The 26,444-nt window shown below is 45.0% G+C and overlaps 1 protein-coding gene across 1 annotated transcript; it reads left to right on the forward strand.

Annotated features, from left to right (window-relative positions):
• Positions 1–3,739: 3,739 nt before the first annotated feature.
• Positions 3,740–26,212, forward strand: col18a1a (collagen type XVIII alpha 1 chain a). Its single transcript, XM_068746580.1, has 41 exons — positions 3,740–4,076; positions 4,407–4,979; positions 10,380–10,921; positions 11,699–11,782; positions 12,954–13,025; positions 15,874–15,952; positions 16,703–16,833; positions 17,248–17,274; positions 17,392–17,589; positions 17,742–17,768; positions 17,888–17,950; positions 18,049–18,117; positions 18,235–18,285; positions 18,366–18,479; positions 18,601–18,663; positions 18,752–18,826; positions 19,043–19,174; positions 19,287–19,343; positions 19,475–19,591; positions 19,859–19,894; positions 20,029–20,109; positions 20,248–20,280; positions 21,191–21,226; positions 21,337–21,396; positions 21,493–21,570; positions 21,656–21,691; positions 21,797–21,850; positions 21,940–22,011; positions 22,307–22,372; positions 22,497–22,524; positions 22,645–22,698; positions 22,800–22,828; positions 23,142–23,273; positions 23,360–23,510; positions 23,742–23,806; positions 24,410–24,538; positions 24,639–24,671; positions 24,757–25,077; positions 25,157–25,354; positions 25,448–25,563; positions 26,002–26,212. Exons 1-41 carry the CDS (start codon positions 3,740–3,742, stop codon positions 26,210–26,212), a joined length of 4,830 nt encoding a protein of 1,609 aa, XP_068602681.1.
• Positions 26,213–26,444: the final 232 nt, after the last annotated feature.

Raw genomic sequence — 26,444 nt, forward strand, 5'->3', positions numbered from 1 at the left:
GCGCTCGGATTACGGCGCAGACACACCGGCGATGTGACACCATTCGGGACGCCAAGCTGTGTGAAATAACAAAGAGCTGATCGATGCTTTATTAATGTTCAGCGTCGTGTTTCATGCAGAGCTCGAGCTAAACACGGATCCGTTCCATTCAATTCACCTCTGCTGCTTTGCTGCAACTCTTTGTGTCACTATTCGTTGGAAGTTTTCTCTGAAGCTAATCGATAGCTCTGAACGGGACGCATTTACACGGGTGCTCTGTGGCAGCCCGGCCTGCGATTAGTCTATTTGTGGGAAACGTCCACCCCCCCCACCCCCCCTACTCTGATAGCGCTGACCTTCTGTGAGTGAGGGTGTCGTTTGAATTAGATCCTTCCATTCAGGCGTATAATTTGTCTTCTGTGGTAAAGCAGTAGAGAAGCACGAGACGTGTGTGTGTGTGTGATGGAATTAGACAATACACACGTATTGTCGAAGCGGGCTTGTATTTCACCCCCCCCCCATTTACTTTTTTCCCCAAAAAAATCTTATCTCGTAAAATATGCATTCAATTCACTCACCATAAATTCACAGCCATAAAGGAGTCCGATAAAAGCTATCATGCGTAATGTCTTCTGGATCTGATCTAGAATGAGATCAGAAAAAAAAGAAGACATTTTTACATTGAAAACTCCATTTATGGATTCAACGATCAGTTAAAAATTCACACCGACTCCGATTCTTTTCATTTAGAACCTTTCGATGATGATGATGTGGACGGTGTGAATCCAATCACAAGGAGAATGAGCTGCTTGGTGGAGGCCTGCGCTCTCTCAGAGCTCTCCTAATTCATGCAACCTGTCGCTCAGGGACACATTTGGACGACTCAGATTCGGAGCTCTGTGGAATTTCCTTGTGAGCTTTTACTTTTGCAGTCGATTGAAGTTGTTACATGCGTGCACCTCGCCGCTGAGCTGTGACGTGCCGCAAGCCGTTTACGGCGCTGCAACACGCCGCGCATAATTTGTGTTCCCGGCCGCACGAGTCTCTGTGGATTCATTTAAAGTTCCCAGCCATGAAACCGGTCTGATCTTACTGGTTGTGTAACCACTGAGACTGGAACACGACTGGGCCTCACAGAGAGGTCAACGACCTCCGCTTGCTGAAATAACACCAGCGAAGGAGGGGGGGATCAAAAGGCCTAAGGAGCGCAGGCCTTCATGTTTTTTGTGTCGTCAACCTGCCCTCCAACATGCGTCTGGTTTTAAGGCTCTGTTTGTGCAGCGGTTACGCTTGACTTGCTGTATGTCGGCGGCTTTAAGGTGCCTCAAAGTGCATTCATTGCGAGTTCCCAGGAAGGGTTGCTGTAAAATTCCTTGTGTGGCGATCGCATTGTTCACACCTTTGTATTCTTTATATTCTAAATTTCTATATTTTTAGCGTTGTTGAAACTGGCGCTCCGCACATGAAATTCAATATATACGACAGGCAGCCAGTGGGACATAAAATAGCGCCGTGCAGAGGCAGGTAATTGGACGCCTCCAGGCCCTCGTGGATTACGCTCAGCGGGTCTTGTTGCTGTTGTAATTAACTGGTCATTCGCCTTCCCGCTGATGCTCTCAGTCCTCAGGCTCATTCCTGGGCTTGGGTTTCATACCTTTGTCCACATATGGTGAGGACAGACATCTGGGGGCAGATCTTTAACATTTCTTTCACCCTTACAAATCGAATCTCTCTGTCTTCTCTCATAAATGTGCAGAAAACATTTATTAACATTGATTCATTTCAGTATGACATTTGTATCAAATACTCTGAGTACTTGTCAGATTTTTAAGACACGAGGTGGGACATTTTCTTTTATTTTTTTTACCAATCCTATTATAATCACAAAATGTAAAAATCTTTGCTCTCAGGAAGAGGAAATTCTCTGGTCATGTCGTCATGGCGACTCTACATCCTCTGCAATGTCGGTGATAGATAGTCGAGAAGAGAGACAGAGACTTTTGTTCAAGAAATGTCGCAGCGGTCAGCGCTGTTGCCTCACAGCAGAAAGGTCACAGGTTCGAATCCGCCTTGGGGCCTTTCTGTGAGGAGTTTGCATGTTCTCCCTGTGCCTGCGTGGGTTCTCTCTGGGTTCTGGTCATCTAGTTATCATTGCAATAGAATAATAGCGCTTTAACTGCCTTTTAACAGGCAGAAACCTTGAACAGATCCAGGAATCATGTTGGTGGGGCTTTCTGATCCCAACTTCGATCGACACTTTTTCAACCTCGTAACTTACACAGGTCCGGTTTTGAAGACCTTTGTTGAAGTTATTGCTGACTCTGTTCTGTAATCTTCCTTTAATGAATCAGTGAGACATATAGATGTTAGCGTTGATGCTTAAAGGTAATCATTACCCCTTAGTAAACCTATGGGGTAATAAACCCGAGGTTTGTTAACCAATCCCCCCCAATACAAGCACCATGTTTATTTTGGTTTGCATCTTTGATCACCGAGTCTGAAACAGAAAAGCTGGCTTGTGGCTAATTTAACGTTTCCTGAACACAATTTTTTTTTCCAACTTAAATCGTCTTGCATGGCATGACCTCAAAGTCATCTTTATAATGAGTTGTTTTCCCCACAGCAGATTGTCTTTCCGGTGTAATTAAATTCCAAACCTTTGAATCCCAAGTATCTTAGTTCTTTTTTCATGAAAGGAAGACGGTCATCATAGGACACATTGATGATTGATTGAAATGTTTTACTGGGACAAAATCAACAATAACTTCTTGTGAGCTGCATTGTGTTATTTATTTATTTAGCAGGCCACAGTCAGCTAGTTTTTAAGGTTGTCCACACCTTCTGTCTTCCTTTGGTGGCCACCCTCCACATTTATCAGACCAAACAACCCATAATATCGCAGACTCTGCGGAACCATCAACAACGTTAAGACATTTAAACCAGTTCCTTCCTATCAGCAACCGAGGTTGACTTCCCTTTATTTTAAACCCTGCTCCAATTGGAGACTTTTTGCAGACACCTCCTGCTCCTTTTATCGCTAAGCTACCATTAGAGTCTCTTGTCAACTGGCTAAATTGGGCAGCATGAGAAAACAGTTCAGACAAGGAAGATGGGGCTGGTTCACTGTGTAACCACAGAACAATGAAAAGAGCTGGTCTGAAGTGAATTGGTCAATAAATGTAGAAGCGATTTAGAAAAGGCTTCGTTGTCTCTGGTGGATTGAATGTCTTTATTTTCAGTGCGTTATTAGTTTAGATTTTAACATGTCAGCTTAATACATGGTTGCATTATTCAGTTTTAGTGTCATTGATTAGAGGGAAATCAGCGTAGCTCTTTGTATTTATATATATATATATGTAGTTTTTCTAACATTCAGGTACTAACAAAAGAGAACAAGTTAGGAGAAAAGACTTGCCCTTTGCCTTAAAATGTTGAAAGCATTTGTGTTGTGGTCTGAAAGACGGCACTGCCGTAATTCTGAGGCATCCATCAGCAGGAGAGACGGCTTTTCAAGGCAGTGACAAAAGGATAAGGACGAGCAAGGAGGAGTCAGGAGAGGAGCAGCCAGTACAGAGTGCACCTCCTCCTGCCGCCCCCCCTTAACTTTTTATTTTGAATGAGGCACTCCTCTCACTTCTCCTCTCTCGCTTGAAGAGTGTGTGTGGAAAAGCGTGGTGGGACTGTCTGGACATGTCATAGTTCACTCTGGAAGCCCGGTCTTGTGGGTGGACGTGGCCAAGACTTGATGATGATGTCTAAGATGAGGACCCAGTTCGGAGCTTTGTTTTTGCTGGCCTTGTGGGTGGTCTACTGTGATGCTTGGTTCTGGACCTGGACTGCTGCTACAACTGTGGCTCCAACAGTGGACACTGAGGGAGAGGGATCTGGCAGTCCAGCAGGTAGCGGAGAACTACCGTCAGAGAGCATTGCAGATGTTGGAGTGGAGATGATTGATGAGAGACATGAGATCCGAAAGCTCAAGCAGACTTGGAATGAGACCACTGAGGCTCCTCAGCTGACCACTGCAGCACACGTGGGGATTGAAAGTGCATCAGAAAACGGAACATCGGGGATCTCGTCAGACGCACTTGAACCTGGTAATGGCAGTTCACAAAAGGGGATGGGTTCTAGAGGAGCTGATCATTTTAGGGTTACAGGAAATGTATCAGAACCTAAATCTGCATCAGATGTTGGGTCAGGTCATCGGTCTGGCCCAGGATTCAGGTCTGAAGCTGATTCTGGAACAGGAATTAATGATCGTTGGGGATCGAGTGATGAAACAAAGAGGTCTTATAAGAAAAAGCAGCAAGTAGACCTTACAAGAGTAGATAGGGAAGCCGGCTATATTTGGGACTCACTAGACAGTAGTGAGCTAACAACCAATCAACGAGTGGAAGTTACTCAGTTACCAGATGGTGAATCAACAGCTCAGGAGGAAGCTTCATTGAACCAAGACACAGCATCATTTCCTGTAACAGCCCAGTCTCAAGTGCCAAGCGTAGCTACAACAGCTAGCCAGACAGTGATGACTAGCCATGTGTCCAATACTGCTCAAAAACTCACAAGTGAGGAAGACGCTAGCCAGTCAACATCAATAAGCCAGGCAGCTGGAAGCCACACAGAAGAAGCTAAATCGTCACGATGCTTGTTGGCAGAGTTTCCTCTTCCTTTCTGCACCTCTATGGTTGGGGAATGGTTTGTTGTGCCCAATTACCTGAACCACAGCACTATGGAGGAAATCAAGGTGCTCCTTCATGAATGGGCATGGCTCTTGAGGTCGCATTGCCACCGTAGCTTGGAGTGGTTTTTCTGCCTTCTCTTGGTACCCAAGTGCGGTTCTGGGGTCCCGCTGTCGGCGCTGCCTTGTCGGAGTTTCTGCGAAGTCCTGCGGGACAGTTGCTGGACTCTCCTGGACGAGGGACGCCTCCCTGTGGAGTGCCACACACTCCCAGATGAGGAGGAGGATGGGTGTCAGTGCGTGTCAGTTAGCAACCAGAAAGGTAATCACTGGTTCAAATGAATTCTGGATTTAACATTCATTTAGAACCAGTTTTCAATGACCCTTGTCTCCCACGTTGCCTGTGCGTTATCATCCACTACCCTCCCAGGATACGTCACAGTTATCCCTGACACTACTGTCGAAATACTAAGAATGGAAGAAACAAAAATATATGTGTAAAGTACACTAACGTAGTTCTGACCTTACCCTAACAAGCATGACGCCTGCTCTCCTTCAAGTGTTACACGTAGGTCCTTTGAATCGCATGTGGTGTGATGGATAAATGTCTTCATGACACACACACACACACACACACAGTTCAGTGGATTTATCGTCAATATTTAGTGTGTAAATTCTGTAAATTCTGCAACGCTGTCACTGATCCATTAGAGATTCAGTCCATAGTGAACATAGCTGTAAAATAAAATGTGCATTAAAAGATCCAGTTTAGCCATTCCAAAACCAGAAAATGTTTTAATCTAAAAATATTTGTTTCTAATAACACAAATTCATAATAACAACGTTTTATTTGATTTTTCTTCCTGAGGCAAATGTGTCTTCCTCTTGGGAGTTACGGCAAGGTTTACATTTTCTATTAGCTGTGCCTGATCTAAAATAGTTGATGTGACAGAGGTCGATCTTGTGCAAACAAATTGGGCATGAGATACAGAACGTAATTTAGCATGCAGACTTGCATGTCCCCTTTTGACCGCGAGCAGCTTTGTGGGTAATTTGATGGCATTGTTTGAATGGGTAAATTAATTTGTGATGCACGGGGAAGCAATTATGTGTTTGGCAATGTCTTTCAGTGGATTTTGCTAAATTTGTGCGATTGTGAAATCGAAAGAGGATGATGTCGACATGAGTTTTTTTATCTTAGCATGCGTTTAGAATCAGATAATACGGCATGTTGAGTGTTCCTTTTGCTGTTCGGTTAACTCCAGTAGTCGTACGGCAGAATAAGTGCTAAATAGCTTGATGATATGCTTTTACATGTAAAAAAAAAAAGGATCAGTGTGTGTGTGTGACACAGGCAATCACAGAAATGACGGAGAAGATGACTCGGACGTTTACTGCTGTGAGAGAACATCCCGTCTTCTTGGTTCTCTATCAAACAGACTAACAGGAGGAATTCTATTTGTGTATGCGAGCTGCACCTGTGAATTACGACCTGCTTTGAAGCTGTATTCCTGTTCCCTGGGCTGCGATCACGCCCTCCACACTCAGCCCGCATCGCCGCGGCGTCGGCGTCTTTATGCAGCCTCGCTATCTATGCCGACAGCTTTCTTCATTGACAGATGTGAGTGGAAAAGAGGCGTCCGGGGCTGAAGCAGATTTGTGTTTGACTCGTTTCACGGATGCCACCGTGCGAAGACGGTGGCGTTGATTTCTATGCCGCCGACATTAGGGGCTCTGAGAGTTGGGCCTTTCTGTTAGCTCTATGCTTCAGCTATTTAAAACAAGTGTGATGAGATTTTAACTGTTTTGTATTGTTGTTTGAAATCTCTGGAAACTTTACTTCACTTTATACCACGATGTTAGCTTGCAGCGTTCCATCCCCGTACCACTGAAGGGCTTTCTGTCTTTAAATCATCTTTTTTTTTTTCTTTTTGATCGACATAAATTTACAGCATCCAAGAACATCTGTTTCCACTCATTTGCAGATGCAAAAATCCTACCAAAGAGGAATGCTGCAGGTTGCAGTGATGGCTGCGATGTTAAGGGTGTATAACTTCAATGTGCTCAATGACTTTATTACATAGTTACTACAGTCCTCGTTAGGCTGCTTTGTCCTAAAAAGATGAAGAAGACTTATAAGCATCTTCATCAGTGAAGTGGCTGCTGCTGTTGACGTCACACACAACTGGCCAAAGTAAGGTTGTTCCAAAGCTTTATTCCTGAGGTTGATAGTCATCAATCATTTTATCTCGGGCTGTTGTCTTGTGCAATCTATGCTTTCAGATTTATGGATTAGAGCCCATCCTATGGCGCACCTGGCGAGCTTTTCACGGATGTGTGGGAGAAGGACACTCATAGTTTGGTCTTAATACTACCCTCCATCTTTCATTTAAGTCTGAAATGTCAGTCAAGAATGTTTCATGGTTTTTTCTCTCGGTATTTTGGATTATGTTTAAGTTGCCCATCAGCGCGGGGGAAAGGAATGCGATACCTGGAGCAGATGCGACAAACTTAATGTGAGAAAAACTAATCAGTCAGATATGGTCCCCTTTCCACGTTGGTTGGGGACACCCTGTGGCGTCACCCAATGGGCACAATGTAGTCTCACTTGATTGCTGCCAGGGACTCTTTTTCCACTGTCCCTCAGCGAGTGTCACATGGACCATTTTGTTGTCCAGCATTGAAGATACGTTTATGGAGTCAAGATTATGTGGCTAAGGTTTTGTCGGGGCTCAAAAAGTTGTCCCTTATTGGTAGAAAACTTGAAGAGGATCAGATAACTCCGTCCCCAAAAGAGTAAAGTGCTCAGCTGGAGGTGGATCCACATTCCTGTTTGTGGCCTAGGAATTACAGCGCCGTCTCCGGAGGGACCAACATGAAGCCGACTTCCTGGACTGCTATGTGGTCTTTGTTCAATGTCTTACGTCACCAGCTTAAAGAATAAATGCTCAGAGGATAGGAAATAAAGTATATTTAAAACATCCTGTGTTCATTTTGGGGTTTCAGTTTATTGACCCATTAGCGAAGAACCAGGGCAATCATGTAAACCCCTCTGAGCTAAGATGGTCGCATTCTGTAAAGCAATCGTGGGAGAGAGATGTTTGTTGCATGCATCTTTATTTGCTGCAGGCTTTCTGCAACACCTCCAGCAATTAACGGCAAAATCCTAAACATATCAAAATACTTTTTTTTCCAAATTAAATGTCAAATTTGAATCAACAGGGAAATAGAAATCTTTTTTTTTTTTTTTGCATAAAACACTGATTTCTTTTTACTACAAATCAGTTTTCAAAGCCTGGAACTAGACGTGCAAGAGATCAGATAATGATCAAATAAGCAGAACACAAATGCATCAAAAGCAGGTTTGGTCATTGTCTGGTCTCCATCGAGGAACCCTGGTGCTTCAGTCATAGCTCAGACGACTATTGCCCTCGTCAGCATGGCCTCCTCCTCAAATTGTGATGGAGCGTATAGTCAGTGAAATCACAAACCTTCCTGGACCTATCCAGATGTCCAAATGTTTTTCAGGGGATTATAGAGCATCCTGGACTTCCCAAAGCTGTATACAGTATACAGTCTCGCACTGTATATACAGCTTAATCAACAGGGCAGCAGAAACTCTGGGAACAAATCCTTGAATGCTAAGAAGTAAAAAAAAAAAAAAAAAAAAGAGAGCAGGGTTTGTTACCCAGAAGTCAATAAACTCGCACCATAAACTCAGCACCTCGCCATCTATCAACGGACGCTCTCAATGCCCGGGAGACGTCGAGGCTGTCGGCGGTTAACAAAAGCTATTTGTAAAAACCTGAATTGAGATGAGCAAAATGATAATGAGCCTTTTTTGTAACACCGCGAAGTTTTGATCTCTGCGGCGGAACAAATGGCCGACCTTTTTGGTGACAATGCAAACTGCAGCGGAAGCATTCTCCTACAAACCAAAAAGCAGCTCAGATCTTTTCATCCTCTGCTAATGAACTTGACTTCATTCACGTTTCCAGCACTTCTTTTAGGGAAAATGGGTCTTGAACGGCAGCTTCGGCACCCATATGAGCAGAACTATTCCCCTCGTGATGGAATTCCCTATTGAGTCACAATTTCACGTGAGCCGGCTTCCAACATGTGAGGACAGGCCCACCCTTCAGACTTCATCAGAATAAACATCAGGTTGGTTGAGCAAATAAAAATACCCCAAAGGAGTTAAAGACTCCCAGTCTGCCCTCGATGTACCGAGGAATGAAATCCGTCTTGTCTTTAATAATCTAGAAAAAAAAAAAAGCACAATGCGAAGATGTTCATCCGTATTTGCTCCTGACGTTTGACCTCGTAACGCACAATATATTGGAATCATAAATGATTGCATGCTGGCGACACATGTATCAATAACTGATGACATATTAATATTTATTGATTGCGTATAGTTTGATCCAGAGAGTATTTTCATGCCTCGTCTTAGCTCAGACTCGAATGAAAGCATCTTCCGTTTTCAGGATGTTCAGGTTACAGGACCTCGGGGGTTCAGCTACGGCACCGCGAGTGTTTAAGCTCTCGACAAAGCTGAGTGCAGAGCTCGCCGCTCTCCTGCGCTCGGGCCAGCAGGCGGGCTTTGAACCGGGCCAATAGAGCTTTCACATCGCCCAGCAGGAGCAAACCAAAGCATTTGTTCAAAGCCCCAGAAACTGCGTCAAGTGTTCCTCTGAAAACAGTCATTTTTATTTTCATCTTCTTCCAGTTTGTCTATTCACAAGAGAAAATAAAAATGTTGATCAAAGCAGACATTTTTGAAGCCAGTCAGAGGTTTGATCCCCCCCCCATGGTGTGATTGAATGGACGTCGCTCCCCGTGTTCCTTGTCTTTCCTAAACGGCTCAGTTATTATGCAGCGTCCTTAACAGAGTCACCCTGGGTGATGGAGGAATGAGTCAAGATATGCAAGAGGTCCATTGCTCCCCATGTCAGGGGGTGAGGGGGGGGGGGGGGGCATTTAGCATAGCATTTAACAGATGCAAGATGGAAGGGTTTGTGGCTCCTTGGGAATGTTTAGTTTCACAGGATCGTATCAACAATAGACGGAAATCGTTTTTCGGTATTAACAGTTTGGATATTTGATATATTTGCCTCAGAGTTTGGCAGGAAAAAAATGTAGTGGCTACAACTGTGCCTTCATCTCTACATCATCATCATCATTTATATTCCTTGTGATTTCTTATTGACAAAGCTGCTGATATTTTCCATATTTCTTTTCCCCAAAGCAGCAAAATGATTTGCTTCTGGGTCCTGCGAGCAGAATCGTTTTGCAGGTCCTTCTGAGAACGGTTCAGCGTTACAGGAAGTTTAGCTCATCCTCATTTCACTGCCTTTAAAAGGAATAATTGAACAAACTCTAGTTCCACTGGAACTACAGCACATTCTGTCATCCTGCATGTTTGGCTTGTCTGACAGAATCCTCTTCCGAATCCAAGTATTGGTTCCACACCAAACTATTCTCTCCTGGTCCATCCTTCCCAATAGTGGAAATGCTTCTAGTAGATTCTCTACAAACAAAGAAAAAGACCCAAACACACTCTCCATGTAACTAACAGTAATTTAAATCACCCCCCTAATCGAGTCTGTTCTAATAGGCCCCGACACGCAGCCCTCCTTTCTAACCTTGGGTGTCTACTGTGTGTATTCTGGCCTCACGTCCACCTTTTCTTCCCCCCCCCCCCCCCCCCCCCCCCCTACAGAGGACAGCGGCGTCTCCTTGTCACAGCTGATCGGAGATCCTCCTCCTAATGAGATCACCCAGGTCTTTGGGCCCGACAACACCCCAGGATATGTCTTCGGCCTGGACGCCAACACGGGACAGCTGGCCCGCGCCCACCTGCCGAGCCCCTTCTACAGAGACTTCTCCCTCATCTTCCACCTGAAGCCCACCTCTGACAGGGGTGGCGTCATCTTCGCCATCACCGACGCCACGCAGCAGATCATGTACGTCGGTGTTAAACTGTCGGACGTGCAGGGCGCCAACCAGAACATCATCCTGTTCTACACGGAACCGGACTCGGAGGAGTCGTACGAGGCGGCGAGCTTCCTCGTGCCCTCCTTGGTGGACACCTGGACACGTTTCGCCGTCGCCGTGAGGGACGACAAGGTGATGCTGTACCTCAACTGTGACATCGACCCTCAGGCGATGCCCATCGAGAGGTCCCCGGACGAGATGGAGCTGGAGGCCGGCGCTGGGGTCTTCGTCGGGCAAGCAGGAGGAGCTGACCCTGACAAGTTTCTGGTGTGTTCAATAATCAGCCATGAAATCAGAAATTCAAACGCTTAAAAAGATCAACAAGGGACTGCACTAACTGGTTAAGTTCTATTTAGAACCATAACTTGCATGCCTTCCTCAGCGCTCCGTCTTCTTGAGGGGACATATTTTGAAAAACTCGCGTCTGGGAGAATTCTCCTCCCATGTGACGTCACACCGAACGTGCACAAGATGTGTGTGTGTGTGTGTGTGTGCGTGCTCTCCCAGGCTGTCCTTTCGGCGGATAATGGTCACATGACATTTGCTAACCCATCAGTGGCCCAAAGACACAGAGGTCTTGAGAATGTAATTTGTTTTTATTTAATTAAGACTTGGCTAGACCTTTTGATATCTAAATATTTACACTATGTATTCATAAAATTGACATTCCTTTTTTCTTAAAAATAGGGTTTGTTTCATCGATGCAAGAACATGAGGTGGTGACAGTTTGGCCTTTCTCGTGCGAAACAATCTGAAGATCTGAAGCAAATTTGTCAGGAAAAAAAAAGACCACAAAACTTAAACATTGAAAAAAGGCACCGCTGTCAAAAGGCCGAGTAGAATCGACTTTAAATCACCATTTATCTCCACTTGACTTTTCTTCTCATTGCATAAACCTAGTCCACTTCAAATAACTTCACTCTTGGTACAGAACTAATGGCTGCTTTTCACCAAACCCGAGTTGTTTAACGCCATTCTGCGTGCGGGTGTGACATTATTATGGCGTAGAACATCTAAACCCCTTTGTCCTTGTTTAACCCCCAGGGGGTGATCAGCGAGCTGAGGGTGGTTGGAGACCCCCGAGCAGCCGAGCGGCACTGCGAAGAGGATGGAGATGACTCAGACATGGTGAGTGCAACTAAAATGTGACTTCAGGTGGGTTTATTCTGCCAATATAGCTGACAAGCGAACAGAACGACTTTCTTTCACAACACGCAGCAGCACAAGTATTTCAGAAATCATTTTTCACACCTGAATTTACAATATTAGCATTCTAAAGCAAGTCAGAGCCACAAAGTACATGAGCTCAAGCTCAGCAGCTTTAAAAGCAGTTGGAATCGGTGAATAGTTCGTAAATACCGGTGGTCCTCACTGAATGACGACTCGGAGTTACGACGGGCTTTCCGAAATGTCAACGTCTGTTCAACGTCCACTGCCTGGGAGACAAGGAATCGCCCTGACAGTGGAGTTATGGGTAATACATATGTACTGTATAAATGGCCTATATGAATGCAAATATTTAAAAAAAATCACTCATTTTCATGTCCGCTTTATCCGCTTTGCGGGTGACGGATGCTGCTGGACTCTATCCCAGCTTTTCTATGGGTACACCCCGGAAGCATCGAGATGCAACTCCGCCGTTAAGCGAGGACCGGCTGTGCATTTGCAAACCGGAGTAATTAAGCAATGACACTTCACCGTACTTCATGTATTCCGGCATGTCGAATCTCTTTTGGCAACAAACGCTGGAACACGTGCGACCGCCTGCAGCCCCGTTCACCACTGACCCTGACCCCCCCCTCCCACACACACACACACACAAATAAACACAGGTGCCTCGCTGCAGCCCACCAGCAGCGTTTTACTGTCATCTCGTTCAACGCTGCTTCGCAGCTGTCCCGGTCCCTGAAACCAACAGCATCCATGTCCTTTCCTGTCTGGAGGACATGAGAAGTCGGATAGCCTTGCAAGCGTAGTACGGAGTACACGAGGTTTACAATATGTCTCACTCTGATGCAACAAATATACCACACATATGACTGATATAAAGTCAGAAAATTACGGATGATTTGGGAGTAAAAATGCTAAACCTATAAGACTAAAGATGCATGACAACAAATACCAACAGGAGCGCAGATTATAGGCAAACATGTGCAATAAAAAGTCTCACCTCAATTGAATTTGAGAAGAAGTTATGAACTGACAATCCAATGGAGCATTTATATATTTCATTTATATATAAATGAAAAAAACAATAGTGTCGACATTAAATGAAATGTTAAATAATTGTTTTCCCCAGACTTCAGGTGACGGGAGCGGCTACGAGGAAACCATACCTCCAAAACCGGACAAGGCGATACATACGTGGACGGTACGGAACAACAGTTCATATTACTTCATTTTGGCCTGCAAAGTGTGCAAAAACGTTTTTTTTTTGTTTTGTTTTTATACAAGTCATCTTGAAATCAACTTTCAAGGTTTTTGTCCTCAAGATAATAGTTTGGTGCATCGTATAAAAATGTGAGCCCCGACCTCAGCTTTCTGCTGGACGATGTTCCCATCAATCAATGAGAAAAAAAATAAAACAGCCCCCCCCCCAACCTGAAAAGGTGGAATACATTTTTTTCTAGCACTTCCTTCCTGGACATCACTCTGGAACTAAAGACGTTTGATGTCAAATGAAGGCTTTGTTTCCTGAGGAAGGTTCAAACAGCTGATCAAGTCTGAGATGCATAGATGAAGAGTATTGACAAACTGGGCCGTCCTGGAGTTACGTACGTCCCCAAATGTCTCGCGTTACTCTGAGTGGACGCTCATCTCAAGAGAACTGCTGAGTTGATGTAAAAAAAAGTAAAATAAGGGCTGGCTCTATCTCACATTGAGGAGTCAAAGTTCCCTCTTGGCTCACATCTATTAGCAGCCCCCACCCCCCCACCCCGATCTAATCAATGCACATCCACATCTCTCCTTTCATCTCGCTATTCCCCCCGTCACACTTCCATCCTCTTCTGCTTTCTGTCTCTCTCACAGCCACAATCAGACGCCCACTCACATCTTTCCACCCTCAGAGAGATAGTCAGGCGGGGGCCGATATGGAGAAACACGTCCGCCTCGCACCATCATTTCTGTGTGCATGCGCTCCCTCCCACCTGCAAATTATAGCGGAGCGTTAAGGAAACCAGATGTCAATCTGGACCTGATGTGATCCAAGTCGGAGCCCCCCCCCCCCCCATAAGCCTCGAGGCTTTTGTTATTCTGACTGGTTTCTCCATCAACTGTGTACAGGAACTGACAGAGGTGGAAAGAAAGTCAGAGGAGACAGGAAGCCTGATGAAGAGTCAGAAGTTGCTTTTACAAGGGGCTTTTTCTCCCCATTCATCCAAGAGGCGTTTATTGGCATCAAGTAATATGCAATGCAATGCAGACAACAGCTGGCATGTAATCTGATGTCTGCTCACACAGAATAGGGCCTACACTCGACACAATTGTCCAGGCGGTGCAATTAAGGCAAGTCTGAGCGGAGACCGGTTAGCGAGCGAAACTTCCCACTTTGTCATCCTGGGATTCAAAGCGATAGATGTCGGAGTCCGTCGGCCATCCGTGCCAGTGTCATTCCTGTAGTCGCCTTAGACATGAAGCGGAAACGTATCCAGAGCACAATTACACCTGGATGCACACGATTGTGAGACCACTTTTTTTTTTTTTACGTTTTACGGATTTGAAGATAAAGATTAGATGGAGGAAAGAAAGCGACGGCGTTTTTGCCAGGCATCATGGCCACAATTCAATTGTTGCTCGCAGGAAAGCTACAGGCGGCAATTCCAGAGGCCAAACAATGTTCCTGCTCCACGCTGGCACTGCAGTAGTTTTATTTAAAAAAATAAAAAATACAGAAGCAAAACAGATGTGTTCAAATTCCAAAACTGTTCCCTCCGAGATGCTTGCATGCTTTACTGCGGGAGCTGCATGCCTGTTGGGAGATTCAGGAGGTTGTGAGGTTCAAATCTGTCAACGCTCTGCTCAAACGATGGGAGCCGCCCACCCGTCTGCTCCTGCTGTGATGGAGAGACCGGCATCACTTCCTATCAGCTCCTGGGAGCAGTCGAATTCTTAGCATAGCCGGCACAGCGCGACGCGGCGGGGAGAGAACGGGCCTCCCGGAGGAGACGGCGGTTAAACATCAACACCGGCTTCGTTTGCTCCTTCAGCCCCCCCCCCCCCCCCCGACCCCGCCTACATTCTTCATCCCACTCTTCTTTTGAATTCCAACAGGTGACAATTTGTGAGGAATGAGCTACAGACATGGGGGGGGGGGGGGGTATTTGCATTATTTCCTGCCCCCGCCCCCCCTCCCTTTCTTAACCAAAGGCATCCCCATCCCACCCAGCGTTCAATCACTCATGCTCCCGTCAGTTCCTGCTGTGTTCCTGGTGACAGACGGTTGTTGGCAGACTGGAGGCTGACCCGTCTTGTCTTTTGTCCACCAACGCTCTTGGGGGAGGGGGGGGGGGGGGGGGGCTATTCGTGTCGCTGCAGGTTCACTGCGGGGTTTGGAGTGGCAGCAAAGAGGTGACCACACACAAACGGAGGTTTTAGACAAACCTAATCGGTTTGTCGCCTTAACTTTGGGCAGACGCAGTTGAATTTGATAGTTTTGGACTCCCCATTGATGGTTTCCAACGACGAGTCTAACCAATAAAACGACGTGACTTTGGGACAAGCAGTGCACGCTCTAGTCATGTGAATATCAAACATACTTTCTGTCGCGTGTTTTCTTCCTTGGATCATGTGAAATTTAATCAGAATGCCAACATTTTAATTGCATTTAAGGATTTAGCCATTTTCATTTGGTGAGCTTTAAGTGGACAGTCTCTAGGATGCTGCTGTCTACAAGTCTGTACTTGGGACTGGGTCTCTGTAGAGATGTGAACTCAACAGTCTCTGAAATGTTCCCTTCCACCTTGGATCTGTTTTCGCTCTTCCTGAGCCAGGCAGGCTGGTCCGTTTGAATTACGAAACGGTCTATTTGCCAGGGATCGGCCCAAAGTACCTGCTCAATATAAAAACTTTATTTAATGCTTTGATTTGTAATGAAAAATTAAGACGTTGGCTTATTGTGTAATCTACTGCACCTTTCCAAACAGTTATCTTTTTTGATAAAGTATTTACATTTCGTTATCTATTCTACATCTCTTTATTGCATGCTTATGTTTCTGCAGACTGCTCCTCCATCTTCTCGGCCCATTCAGCAGCCACCACTGACCGGGACGGAGGAGGTGACAGTAGGAAGAGAAATGAGTGAGTTAAACATGATGAAAGAACTCGAACAAAATTTATGTTGGATTATTTTTTATGTTTTGTATGAATGAAATCATAAAATAATACACAGAATATTCTCTCATCGGTCAGACTTTTCACACTTGGAAAAATAAAATAACGAAAAATTGATCTTTCCTTTCCACATTCTGTGACTTTGCTCACCTGCAGCGCTTAGAGGGAATGTTTAGGACAGTGCTCAAGGCAGCAGAGCTCATCCTCCCTCATTGACCACGAACCAGAGTGATGGCTGTTGTCTCCATCTAGTGGACAGAAAGATTAATACAAGCTGCCGGGTTGGACTTTTAGTGAGCATGAGCGCTCATTCTCTACCAGTGAAGTTGTTATTAATGTGTGACTCAAAACAAGCCATTTTTAATTGGAGCAGAGAGTTGTTGAAAGGAATCAGTTTCACCCTATGACTTTCCATCTCTCTAAATTATGACTTCAACACTATGTTAGGAGTTTCCATCGTTCTATTTCTTACCACCGCCACTGAAAGCGAGACATTCACTGTGAGAAAGTAGTGCATGCTGGTGTGAAAAGGTGTCACAACCTGGACATTAATTAAGGATTTGCATCCTTGCTTTATCAAGTAAAAATGTATTATTATTATTTTGCTTTTATTGTAAGTTTATATTTTTGTTTGGATGTAAGATGGAATCATTAGTCATTTTTGAAAGGTCCTTTCAAGAGGTTGCTAAGGACCTTGTCCGTCATCATTGTCTTCAGGGCCAGTTGGAGATAAAGGAGACAGGGGTGACCGTGGAGACAAAGGAGAGAAAGGGGACAGGGGTCCAATTGGGCCGAAGGGAGAATCCGACTTTAGCTCCAGCTCTCGAGGCGGAGTCGGTGGAGAGAAGGTTTGGACTTTTTTTTTAAATGTTCTACTTTGAACAGATGGAATTCTTGAATAAGACGTGGTTTGGGAGCTGCGATCGATGCCCTGATGATGCAAGAAACAGGTTCCCCTTTTGAAGGTTGCCAAGTGTCCAATAAAAACCACTAGAGGGCGCTCCAAGTCCTAATTTGATTTGAGTACAGTCTGCAAAATGTCAAGCCAATCTGTTCCTGTTATACGTCGTTTGTCATTTATTTAATTGTATATTTGTATATTTAAACATTATATTTAAACATTTTTAGTACAAGTTTGAAATAATTGAATTGGAGCTCAGCTTCTGTTCTAATTGTACATTTGTAAGATATTCAGTGCGTAATTTTCACCTCCATGATCGAGACGTTGACACTGACTTGTTTCAGTTTCTCTTCTTTTTCAGGGAGGTCCGGGAGAAAAGGGAGTAAAAGTAAGTTAGAGAATTTGCGGATAACTCTTAAACTGGACGAATCTATTGGTGCTGAACTGAGAGACTTCTTATTTAATCACCATCTCAGCCACCACTGATGTCTCTTTTTACTACCAGGGCAGTGCAGGATTTGGCTATCAAGGGAAAAAGGGAGATTCTGGTCCCCCAGGGCCACCCGGGGCCCCTGGTCCTCCTGGGACTGCAGCTGGGCCAGGAGCCTGCCGAGATGGCTCACTCGCTTCATGTCCCCCCCGACCTGAAGGACCAGCTGGTCCGCAAGGTCCCCCGGGGCCACCAGGAGCTGATGGAGAGCCAGTCAGTAAAATACAGAAATGAAGCAAATGAAAATGTTTTGGCAATTTTCTTTAGTAAAATGTAAAAATGGAATTGCAAATAAGGATGCAGAAGTTAGTTTTATAGAAATATTTCCGTTTTTCTCAGAGGACTTGCTTTTCTTTATTTCTCAGGGTGATCCCGGTGAGAATGGAAGTAAAGTAAGTATTTTGTTTTCTTTCTCTGAAACAATACCATGAATAAATAACCTTTTATGTAAACTGTGAAGAAGTCATTTGATGATGGTTTGCGCAACTCAGAATCCATCGCTGTATTACAGGGCCCCGAAGGGCTTCCAGGCTTCCCAGGAACTCCAGGTGATAGTGGACCGAAAGGAGAGAAGGTTAGCCGCTTCTGTTCATCAACAATGAACAAAAACTATTGTGTAAATGTGGACAATGTGTCAAATAGAACTTATTTTAATGAGACTCATGCACACAGGGAGACCGTGGAGAGGGTCCACCTGGTCCCAGAGGGCTTCCAGGACCTCCAGGACCAGGAGTCAAACCTGTGAGTTAGTCTTGATTTTTGTCACATGCTGTAATTTCTGCAACTTGCATCATCAAAAGACTGCCAGTGTTTCCATATTGTTTAGTAAATAAAATAAAAAAAATCATGATATTTTAGACTTTTGTAGACATGGAAGGCTCGGGAATCCCAGATCCTGAATCTATTCGGGTGAGAAAATATAAGTATTTAAATACACAATTCTTGTAAGACAGCAGCCGTAAACATCAGATTACTCTTTATTAATGCAGGGACCACCTGGCCCACCCGGTCCCCCTGGCCCTCCTGGGCCCACTACAGAAGTCACAGGAGCAGGTCCTGGGGCCTTCGGACCACCAGGAAAGGACGGGGAACCCGGTCAGACTGTAGGTGTCAATGCATTCGTCTCTCACCACCACCAAACAAATCGTTCTGTGACCCCTCAAACCGATTCATGATTATAACCGAATCAGCTACTGTATCTGAACCCGATCTTTCAAACTCTAGGGGTTACCTGGTCTACCAGGTACTGATGGCAAACAAGGGTCTCCTGGTCCCAAAGGAGAAAAGGTAATAACCATGTGAAATTGGCTATTTCAAAAGCAACTTTAATCCAACTATCTCTGGAAGCTTTTCTCATCCCTTTCATTCCCTGCAGCAAATCATCTACATTTCTTTTCTCACCATTCTGCTTCCTCGCTTTTTATCCTCTTCCTCTCCTAAGCCCCTTCAGGTAACTGGGCTCCAGCATGTCAGCCATCAAAGGGGATTCATGCCTTCCGACGATATGCAAATGTTTGTAAAATATTGTTAGCTACAGATATGACTCTGAGTTTAATCTGAACACTGGCTGCGGTTTGGTTGAACACGCGGTTTAACATCCACACTATACCTTTTTGTATGTTGCTTCATCAATTCTGAATGTTGATCGTGTCATTCCATCCTAAAGGGAGAACACGGAGTTCCCGGTCTACCGGGACCTGCAGGAGAATCTGGACTGGCCGGTTTACCTGGACCCATTGGACCTGTTGGCCTGGCTGGACCTCCTGGGCCTCCTGGACCAATTCATCGTGTTGGATTTGTAAGTTCTCCGTTCGTTTGATGAAGATGGTCGAGTCGACTAAAGACTCTATTCAAATTCAAATAAAGTGTTAGGACTTTTTAAATCAAGAAATGTTTGTTGGTGTTTAAAGGATGACATGGAGGGCTCGGGTGGTGTTCCCGGTATCAGAGGACCTGAAGGAAGACAGGTCAGTTCTGTGTATTGAGGAAATACTTTTGAAGATGAACTCAGTCTTCACTGACAAAACTTAAAATAAGCAGCAGCTCCTGTAGCTGAAATAAGCTTTCAGATAACCAAGACACATGTTTTTGCTCTCAGGGTCCTTCCGGCGTGCCTGGACAACCTGGGTTCCCCGGTCTGCCAGGTCAGAAAGGCAGCGAAGGCTCTCTAGGACGAGACGGGCAGCCGGGATTGGATGGCTTCCCAGGACCTCAGGTAAAACAGCACTTGACGCTCCAGTGAAACAGGACATTGTACCATCTCTACAGAAATCATGAACTACCCAGGTAGTCAAGACAGACCACAGACCTCTGTTCCGTCAGGAATAGATTCATATAGGAAGCACTTTCCTTCTTCCCAACTCCACCTTAAGAGCAACTGCACCAATTTCCACAAATATTAGTGGAAAGAATTCAACTAATTCCGATGAAACTTTGTGGATCATACCAGCTAAACAGGTCTCACTCCTCTTTGATTGTACAGGGACCAAAGGGGGAGAGAGGCGACCAAGGAGAGAGGGTGAGTATCCCCCCTCTTGTAGTCATCATCTTCACTTACAAAGCTGCTATCCGGAAGATGCTAATCCACTGTTGTTGTGCCACAAGATGAATTTAGAAGTACGAAGACTGTGTGCGTGTGCGCTGTGGTTTTAGGGTGAGCAAGGTCGCGATGGAGTTGGACTCCCTGGCCCACCTGGACAACCAGGACAAATTATCTACCGCACATTAGGCAATGTAAGTAAAAAACAAACACATTAAAGACAATGAAGCGGTGCCGTTTGCTTTAGTGTCAGTCAACTCCTTCCAGACTGAAATCCACAAGTAATCAGGAACGATCTGCATTTTGAGCCCATTCTCCTTGTCTCTCTACAGTTGGAGGGAGTCATTGGCAGTATTGGCCCTGAGGTTTGTTTCTCCAGTGCAACTTAATGCAACTTAATGCTCTTTTGTCAGGACTTGGTGACTTTTAGTTTGATCTCAAGTCCATGCTAAACCGCCCCAGAACCACGGTCCAGACCAAAAAGCCAAACCTTGGACCATCAAAGAGAGGATGTCTCAAACCGAGCTATAGCTGAAGTTGATTTTAGTGCCAAAATATTGTTCAGGCTTTCAATACGTGTTCACGTTTGATCCCATTTTATTGCATTTATTGAAGATGTGCATTGTTTCAAAGACTTTGAAGGCAGACAAATGTTGTACGAGGGGCTGCACAGGGACACACGTTATTGTGCCTCCCATTTAAAAAGGTCACATCTGTACCAACAGAGGGGCGACCGCCTTCACACTTCGGTTTACGAGGTTGTTCTTATTTTATTGAGCTTTTTTGCAACTCATATAAAGTTGATTGCACACTTGTGATTACAACCACACCGTGAGCTGTCAACGGAGACACGTCAACATTTTATACCTCGCCGTGAAGCGTGCAATTAGCTCGTCTGCTTTTGTTTTTTGGGGCAGTGATGTTACCACCATTCCCAAAGACAACTCAGCGCTGACGTGTGTGTGATTTTGCAGAATTTTATGAGAACATCGGATTGTTGTCATCACAGGTTTTTTTTTTTTTTATGCATAGATGAAAAACAAAAAACATCTGTTTCCACTCTAATCTATCATCAAAGCAGCTATGTATGATTAATATATAATATAAAAGCTGCTCTTCATTTACAGCCTACACTTTAGAATGAGCTCAGCCCAATAGAATGAGTTGCTTGTGGAATCATTCTAAAATGTTGTGACACGTAATAAACAGACTGTGAACATAACCTGCAGCACCAATCAGTGGAAGTCAGATGTAAAGATGTGCTTTCCTCTACAGGGAGAATCTGGATTACCTGGACAAGCGGGATTCCCTGTAAGCCTCAGTCTTACATCATCATCTTCACGTAGCTTGCTCAAATTAGCATGAAAAAATAAAGTTTGACCTCTTGTCATATAATAGATCTTATTCTCTTTGTCCTCCAGGGTCCCATTGGACCAAAGGGTGACAGAGGGGACATTGGTCCTTCAGGCTATGGAGCGAAGGTAAAGATTTTGCCATCTGTATATTGAAATATTATTGATTTATCCGCTCGTAGATATTGAGACGGGTGTCATTGTTGCCCCGTTCCTTCTTTTGAGGGTGAGAAAGGTGAGCCGGGATTGGTGATCGGACCTGATGGGAATCTTCTGTCTCCGGATGGGCTAACAGGCCTGAGTGTGAGTGTCTGTCAAATTTCTGTCAAACACACACACACACACATTTGTTTCTGAAACCAATATGTTCCTATCATCACGCCTGCAGGGAGGCAGAGGACCACCTGGACCAGTTGGACCCCCTGTATGTATCTGAGCCTTCCCGCCCATGCCAATATGCTCGCATGATAAGAAGGGACACATTTTATCATTATAATATAATCTTTTACTTCCTGCTTTGTTTTTTAAGGGCCAGTATGGACTTCCTGGATTTAAGGGTGAAATTGGAATGCCTGGTCGACCTGTACGCATCTCCTTTTTCCCACTGATCTAATGTATGTTGCTGAATTTAAATATTGCGCTGGAATGTATTAATAATTTTTATTTTGGCAGGGTCGTCCTGGTATAAATGGATACCAGGGTGAGAAAGGCGAGCCAGGAGGTGGCTCAGGCTATGGCTATCCAGTAAGTGTTCCTGTTATTTCCAGTGCTTTATACTGGTGTTTTAAATTTGGATGAGATTTGATTAATTACACGAAGTCAGAGAAAATAAGGCAAGTTTTGCATTAGGCACAAAAAAAGGTACCTTTTTAGTTTTTTTAATATTTTATTTTAATGCTTTTCCTTCCCTGGGATCTCTTTGAAAGTGACAAATGAGCATAAATACAATTTGATCTGATAAAGATCAGCTGTGTTTGCATCCTGTCATAGAAACACGTGGGTTGATAGACAATGTGAATCATAATCTTGTTTTCATCAGGGAGTTCCCGGCCCGCCTGGACCGCCTGGACCCCCTGGTCCACCCATTCCCTTGGGTCGTTTCGATGTGAGTACATGAGGTCCCAAACTTTGTACCTTGTTCGTAATGTCAGACAGATATACTCACCATCCCTCCAGCATTTCCAGGACCGGTAATTGCCTAACTGAGTGTCTTCTGTGTCTGCGTATAGCAATATGAAATGTCAAGGAATTACCCAGGTATGACCTCCAGCACACACACACACACACACGCTGTCAGGTCTTGCTAGATTTGCAGTGACTAAAACACAGAAGGTGTCAACATGGGGGATATTATGTATAAAACGTATTTTTTTGTAGCAATTAAAGGGGAGAAGGGAGAGACTGGTGATCCAGGTCTTCCAGGAATCCCAGGTAAACCCCAGTTTGCATAAAATATCATTTTCACTCTTTGCAGTGAATTTTAAGTATTTATTGAATGTATGTAATACTCATTAAAACACTTCTCGTTTCAGGAGATACTTTGGACATGTATGCATTAAAGGTAAACCAGTTTCATCAGTTGATTAACTCATTCAATGCCAAATTGACGTCTGAAGAGGTCAATTAGGTTTGAAATTGGATTCTGCCCCTCTTCAATGGCCAATAACTCCAGAACGGAAAATAGTAGGAACACGCCTTCTTTTCCTGATGAAAGAAGAGACTTTAAGCTTACATTTGTTCTTTGCATAGTCATAGTACATAATATACCATGGGTCTTGAAGTTAGGGCAAAATAAGCGACCTGAAAATGGCTGGCATTGAATGAGTTAAGTTCAGGAACGAAGTCTTCAAAATGTGACAACTGCCTCCCGACAGAATGAAATGAAGGGACAGCATGGAGAAACGGGTCTAAAAGGAGAGAAGGGGGAACCCAGCGGTGGATATTATGAGCCAAATTTTGTAGGAGCAAAGGGTCCACCAGGGTTTCCGGGCCAACCAGGCCGACAGGTGAATTCTTCCTTACGTAGTATTTGTATTTCTACTGATATTCCCGTTACAGTTGTGATGATAAACTACTTTTCCTTTCACACCAGGGTCCAAAGGGAGATGCAATAATCGGTCCTGCAGGACCCCAGGGACCACCAGGGCTGCCAGGAATTGGTTACGACGGACGCCAAGGTCCTCCGGGACCCCCCGGACCTCCGGGCTTCCCTGCTAGCTCAAATCCTGGTGCAGGAACATTCCGTGAGTGACTGCTTTTAAATTATCTGCATCGGTCTAGCCTTCCTGGGGACTTTTTGAAGATACTGAAGATGGAGGCAAATCTTTGATTTCATAAAACTGCGAAATTAGAATTTACTTTGAAAATGATCCGAAATGAATGTGTTGATGTTAAATAATTAGCTGCACTGGAATCATTAAGCATATTTCATATTTTCTTTTCTCCCCCCCCCCCCCCCCCCCCCCCCCACAAAGCCGTCAGTGTGCCCGGACCCCCCGGTCCTCCCGGGCCCCCTGGAAATCCTGGTGTCTCTTCTGGGGTAACTGTCTTCACTGCATTTTTTATGATCCTCTGACTGTGACCGTTATTCTCATGCTGCGTTCAAATGGATTCAGGCAGCTGATATTTTATTGCATGAAAATGGGTCCGTAAAATTAGAAGACGTCGCTGTCAACGGATAAAATAATTTAGTCTACGGTGTCCTCTACTGCGATATTCAGAGAGAAAACAATACTCGAGACAAGAAGTGATAATAAGTTCACTGTGTTTTAAATAGACAAGATAACAGTCAAGGGAAAGCTATAGTTTATAGCTAAACACTGTTGGATTACACATTTGATTATGTATAAATGCAATACAATATCACCATAGCAACACATTTTAACGTGCGTTTGGTTTTGTTTTATTTTCCCACGTTACCCAGTCTGTATAAAGTCTGCCTGAATCCCTGTGAACGCGGCATTAAACTGGAATCACAATGATTACGATGGAACACATTATTCATGTTGTGTTTATATGCTGCCATAAATAAATAAAGTTTTTGATTGGCCCTGAATATTTCATCGTGCAAATGTATTATGAAGTTAGTCACAGCAGATTCGGGTCCAACAATATCAGTAAATGCTGCGTTTGCTTTCCTCAGGTGACAGTTTTGAGGTCATACGAAACAATGATCGCCACCGCCAGACGGCAGGCAGAGGGCAGCCTCGTCTACATCATAGACAACGGCTACCTTTATCTGAGAGTACGGAGCGGACTGCGGCAAGTCATGGTACGGAAATGCATTTCACACCAGACTAAAAAAAAAAAAAAGGTAAATTTCAGATGTTAGCATTCAATAAACAGCAGTTGTTGTTGTTTTGACCTTTCAGCTCGGGGACTACACTCCCTTCTTCAGAGATCTGGTACGATGCACTTGCAGAAAGCTACTCATGAACACATTCTTCTTTACGCCGGTTTTTTTTACAATCTCTTAATTTTCCTCTCAAGGAAAATGAAGTCCCAGAAGTCCAGTCTCCTCCTGTGATTCTGTATCCCCAGTCACCGGACCGCTCCTACACCGACGGAGCTGGCCATTACTCACAGGGCGGCTCTGCCCTCCGTCCCGTTGAACCTCTGCCGCACCCGCCGGTAGAGCCCAGGTACCCTCCGAATTTTGAGCCCGGATTGCCAGACTCGAGAAACACAGGGCAGACCGACGGAAGACTGTCAACACACCAGACCGAGAGCAGATTCCCCGTCACTCCCCAGTGGCAACACAACCCACCTGTACCAGAGCCTGCTGGCCATGCGGAACCTTTTAGACCAGGGGTGTGTGTTGTCCATTCCTTATCTATCACATCTTGCTTCCTAAGATAACCTATAGCTAACATAAACGCTTTCTCATCAGTTGCATCTCATCGCCTTGAACGCACCTCAAACTGGTAACATGCGAGGCATCCGCGGGGCGGACTTCCTGTGCTTCCAGCAGGCTCGCGCCGTCGGCCTGAAGGGGACCTTCAGAGCCTTCCTGTCCTCCAGGCTTCAAGACCTCTACACCATCGTCCGCAGGTCGGATAGGGACAGCTTCCCCATCGTGAACCTTAAGGTGAGACGCTATCGCACGAGTTGGACGCGCTTGTTGGTGCGATTCTGGTGTCCGAGGAAGCAAACTGAATGCTTTGCATTCTTTCCTTTGTAGCACCAGGAGCTGTTCAGCAGTTGGGAGTCCATCTTTGGGGACAACGCAAGCACAGCTAAAGAGGATGTACCGATTTACTCCTTTGATGGTCGAGATATCCTCAGGGATAGTGCATGGTGAGCACTGATTCTGATACCATACAGCACACTGCGCGTTAGCATGCAGCTCAGAAACTTTGATACTATTTCTATCACGGGTTGACCCCAGAATGTAGAAACAGAGGCACACATGAAAGTTCAACAAGGACTCTTTACTCGCGTACACAAAGGGCAATACAGAATAACAGAAATGAAAACTCACTCTACTAAAAGAACGAAGGCATGGACTGGCTGAGGTCCCAGAAAACAGGAACACAAAATACCGTCAAAACAAGATACTAAACTCAACACAGCGGGCAGGCGCTGGGAAAGGACGGGAATCCAAAACACTGGCAAAAACCAAAAATATACAAAATCTTATGGTCGCAGAAGAGAAGGCAAAAACACACTGGCGATACATACATACATCCAAGTATTCTCACAGTCAGACTTCTGTTTGTTTCTGCCTTCCTCTAGGCCAGATAAAATGGTCTGGCACGGATCAAGCAACCTCGGCCACCGGCAAACAGACCACTACTGTGAAACATGGCGGGCGGGCGACCGCGCCGTGACCGGACTGGCATCATCACTACGGAGCGGCGGCCTCCTGCAGCAAAGCTCCAGCAGCTGCTCCAATTCCTACATCGTCTTCTGCATCGAGAACGCATTCACATCCCACTCCAAATAAATCCTCTCCACTCTATTTGTTATTTTTGTTTGTTTGTTCCGGGCCCTCTAGTTAAACCGTTTTAAATTCCCTGACCTTGTGAACACGCTGCATCCGATGAACTGACCCTGCCAGAGACGCTTCGCATCGTCCGCGCCTCCCCTCGGCGAACGCCAAAGAGATGGGTCAAACGATGGGGTGTTGGTCCTTGTTCTCGGGGGGCATCGGCACATATTTTCTCCAAGGGGCGAGA

This window comes from Brachionichthys hirsutus, chromosome 12 (genome assembly GCF_040956055.1).
Source record: "Brachionichthys hirsutus isolate HB-005 chromosome 12, CSIRO-AGI_Bhir_v1, whole genome shotgun sequence".
In the NCBI taxonomy this organism is placed as follows: Eukaryota; Metazoa; Chordata; class Actinopteri; order Lophiiformes; family Brachionichthyidae; genus Brachionichthys; species Brachionichthys hirsutus.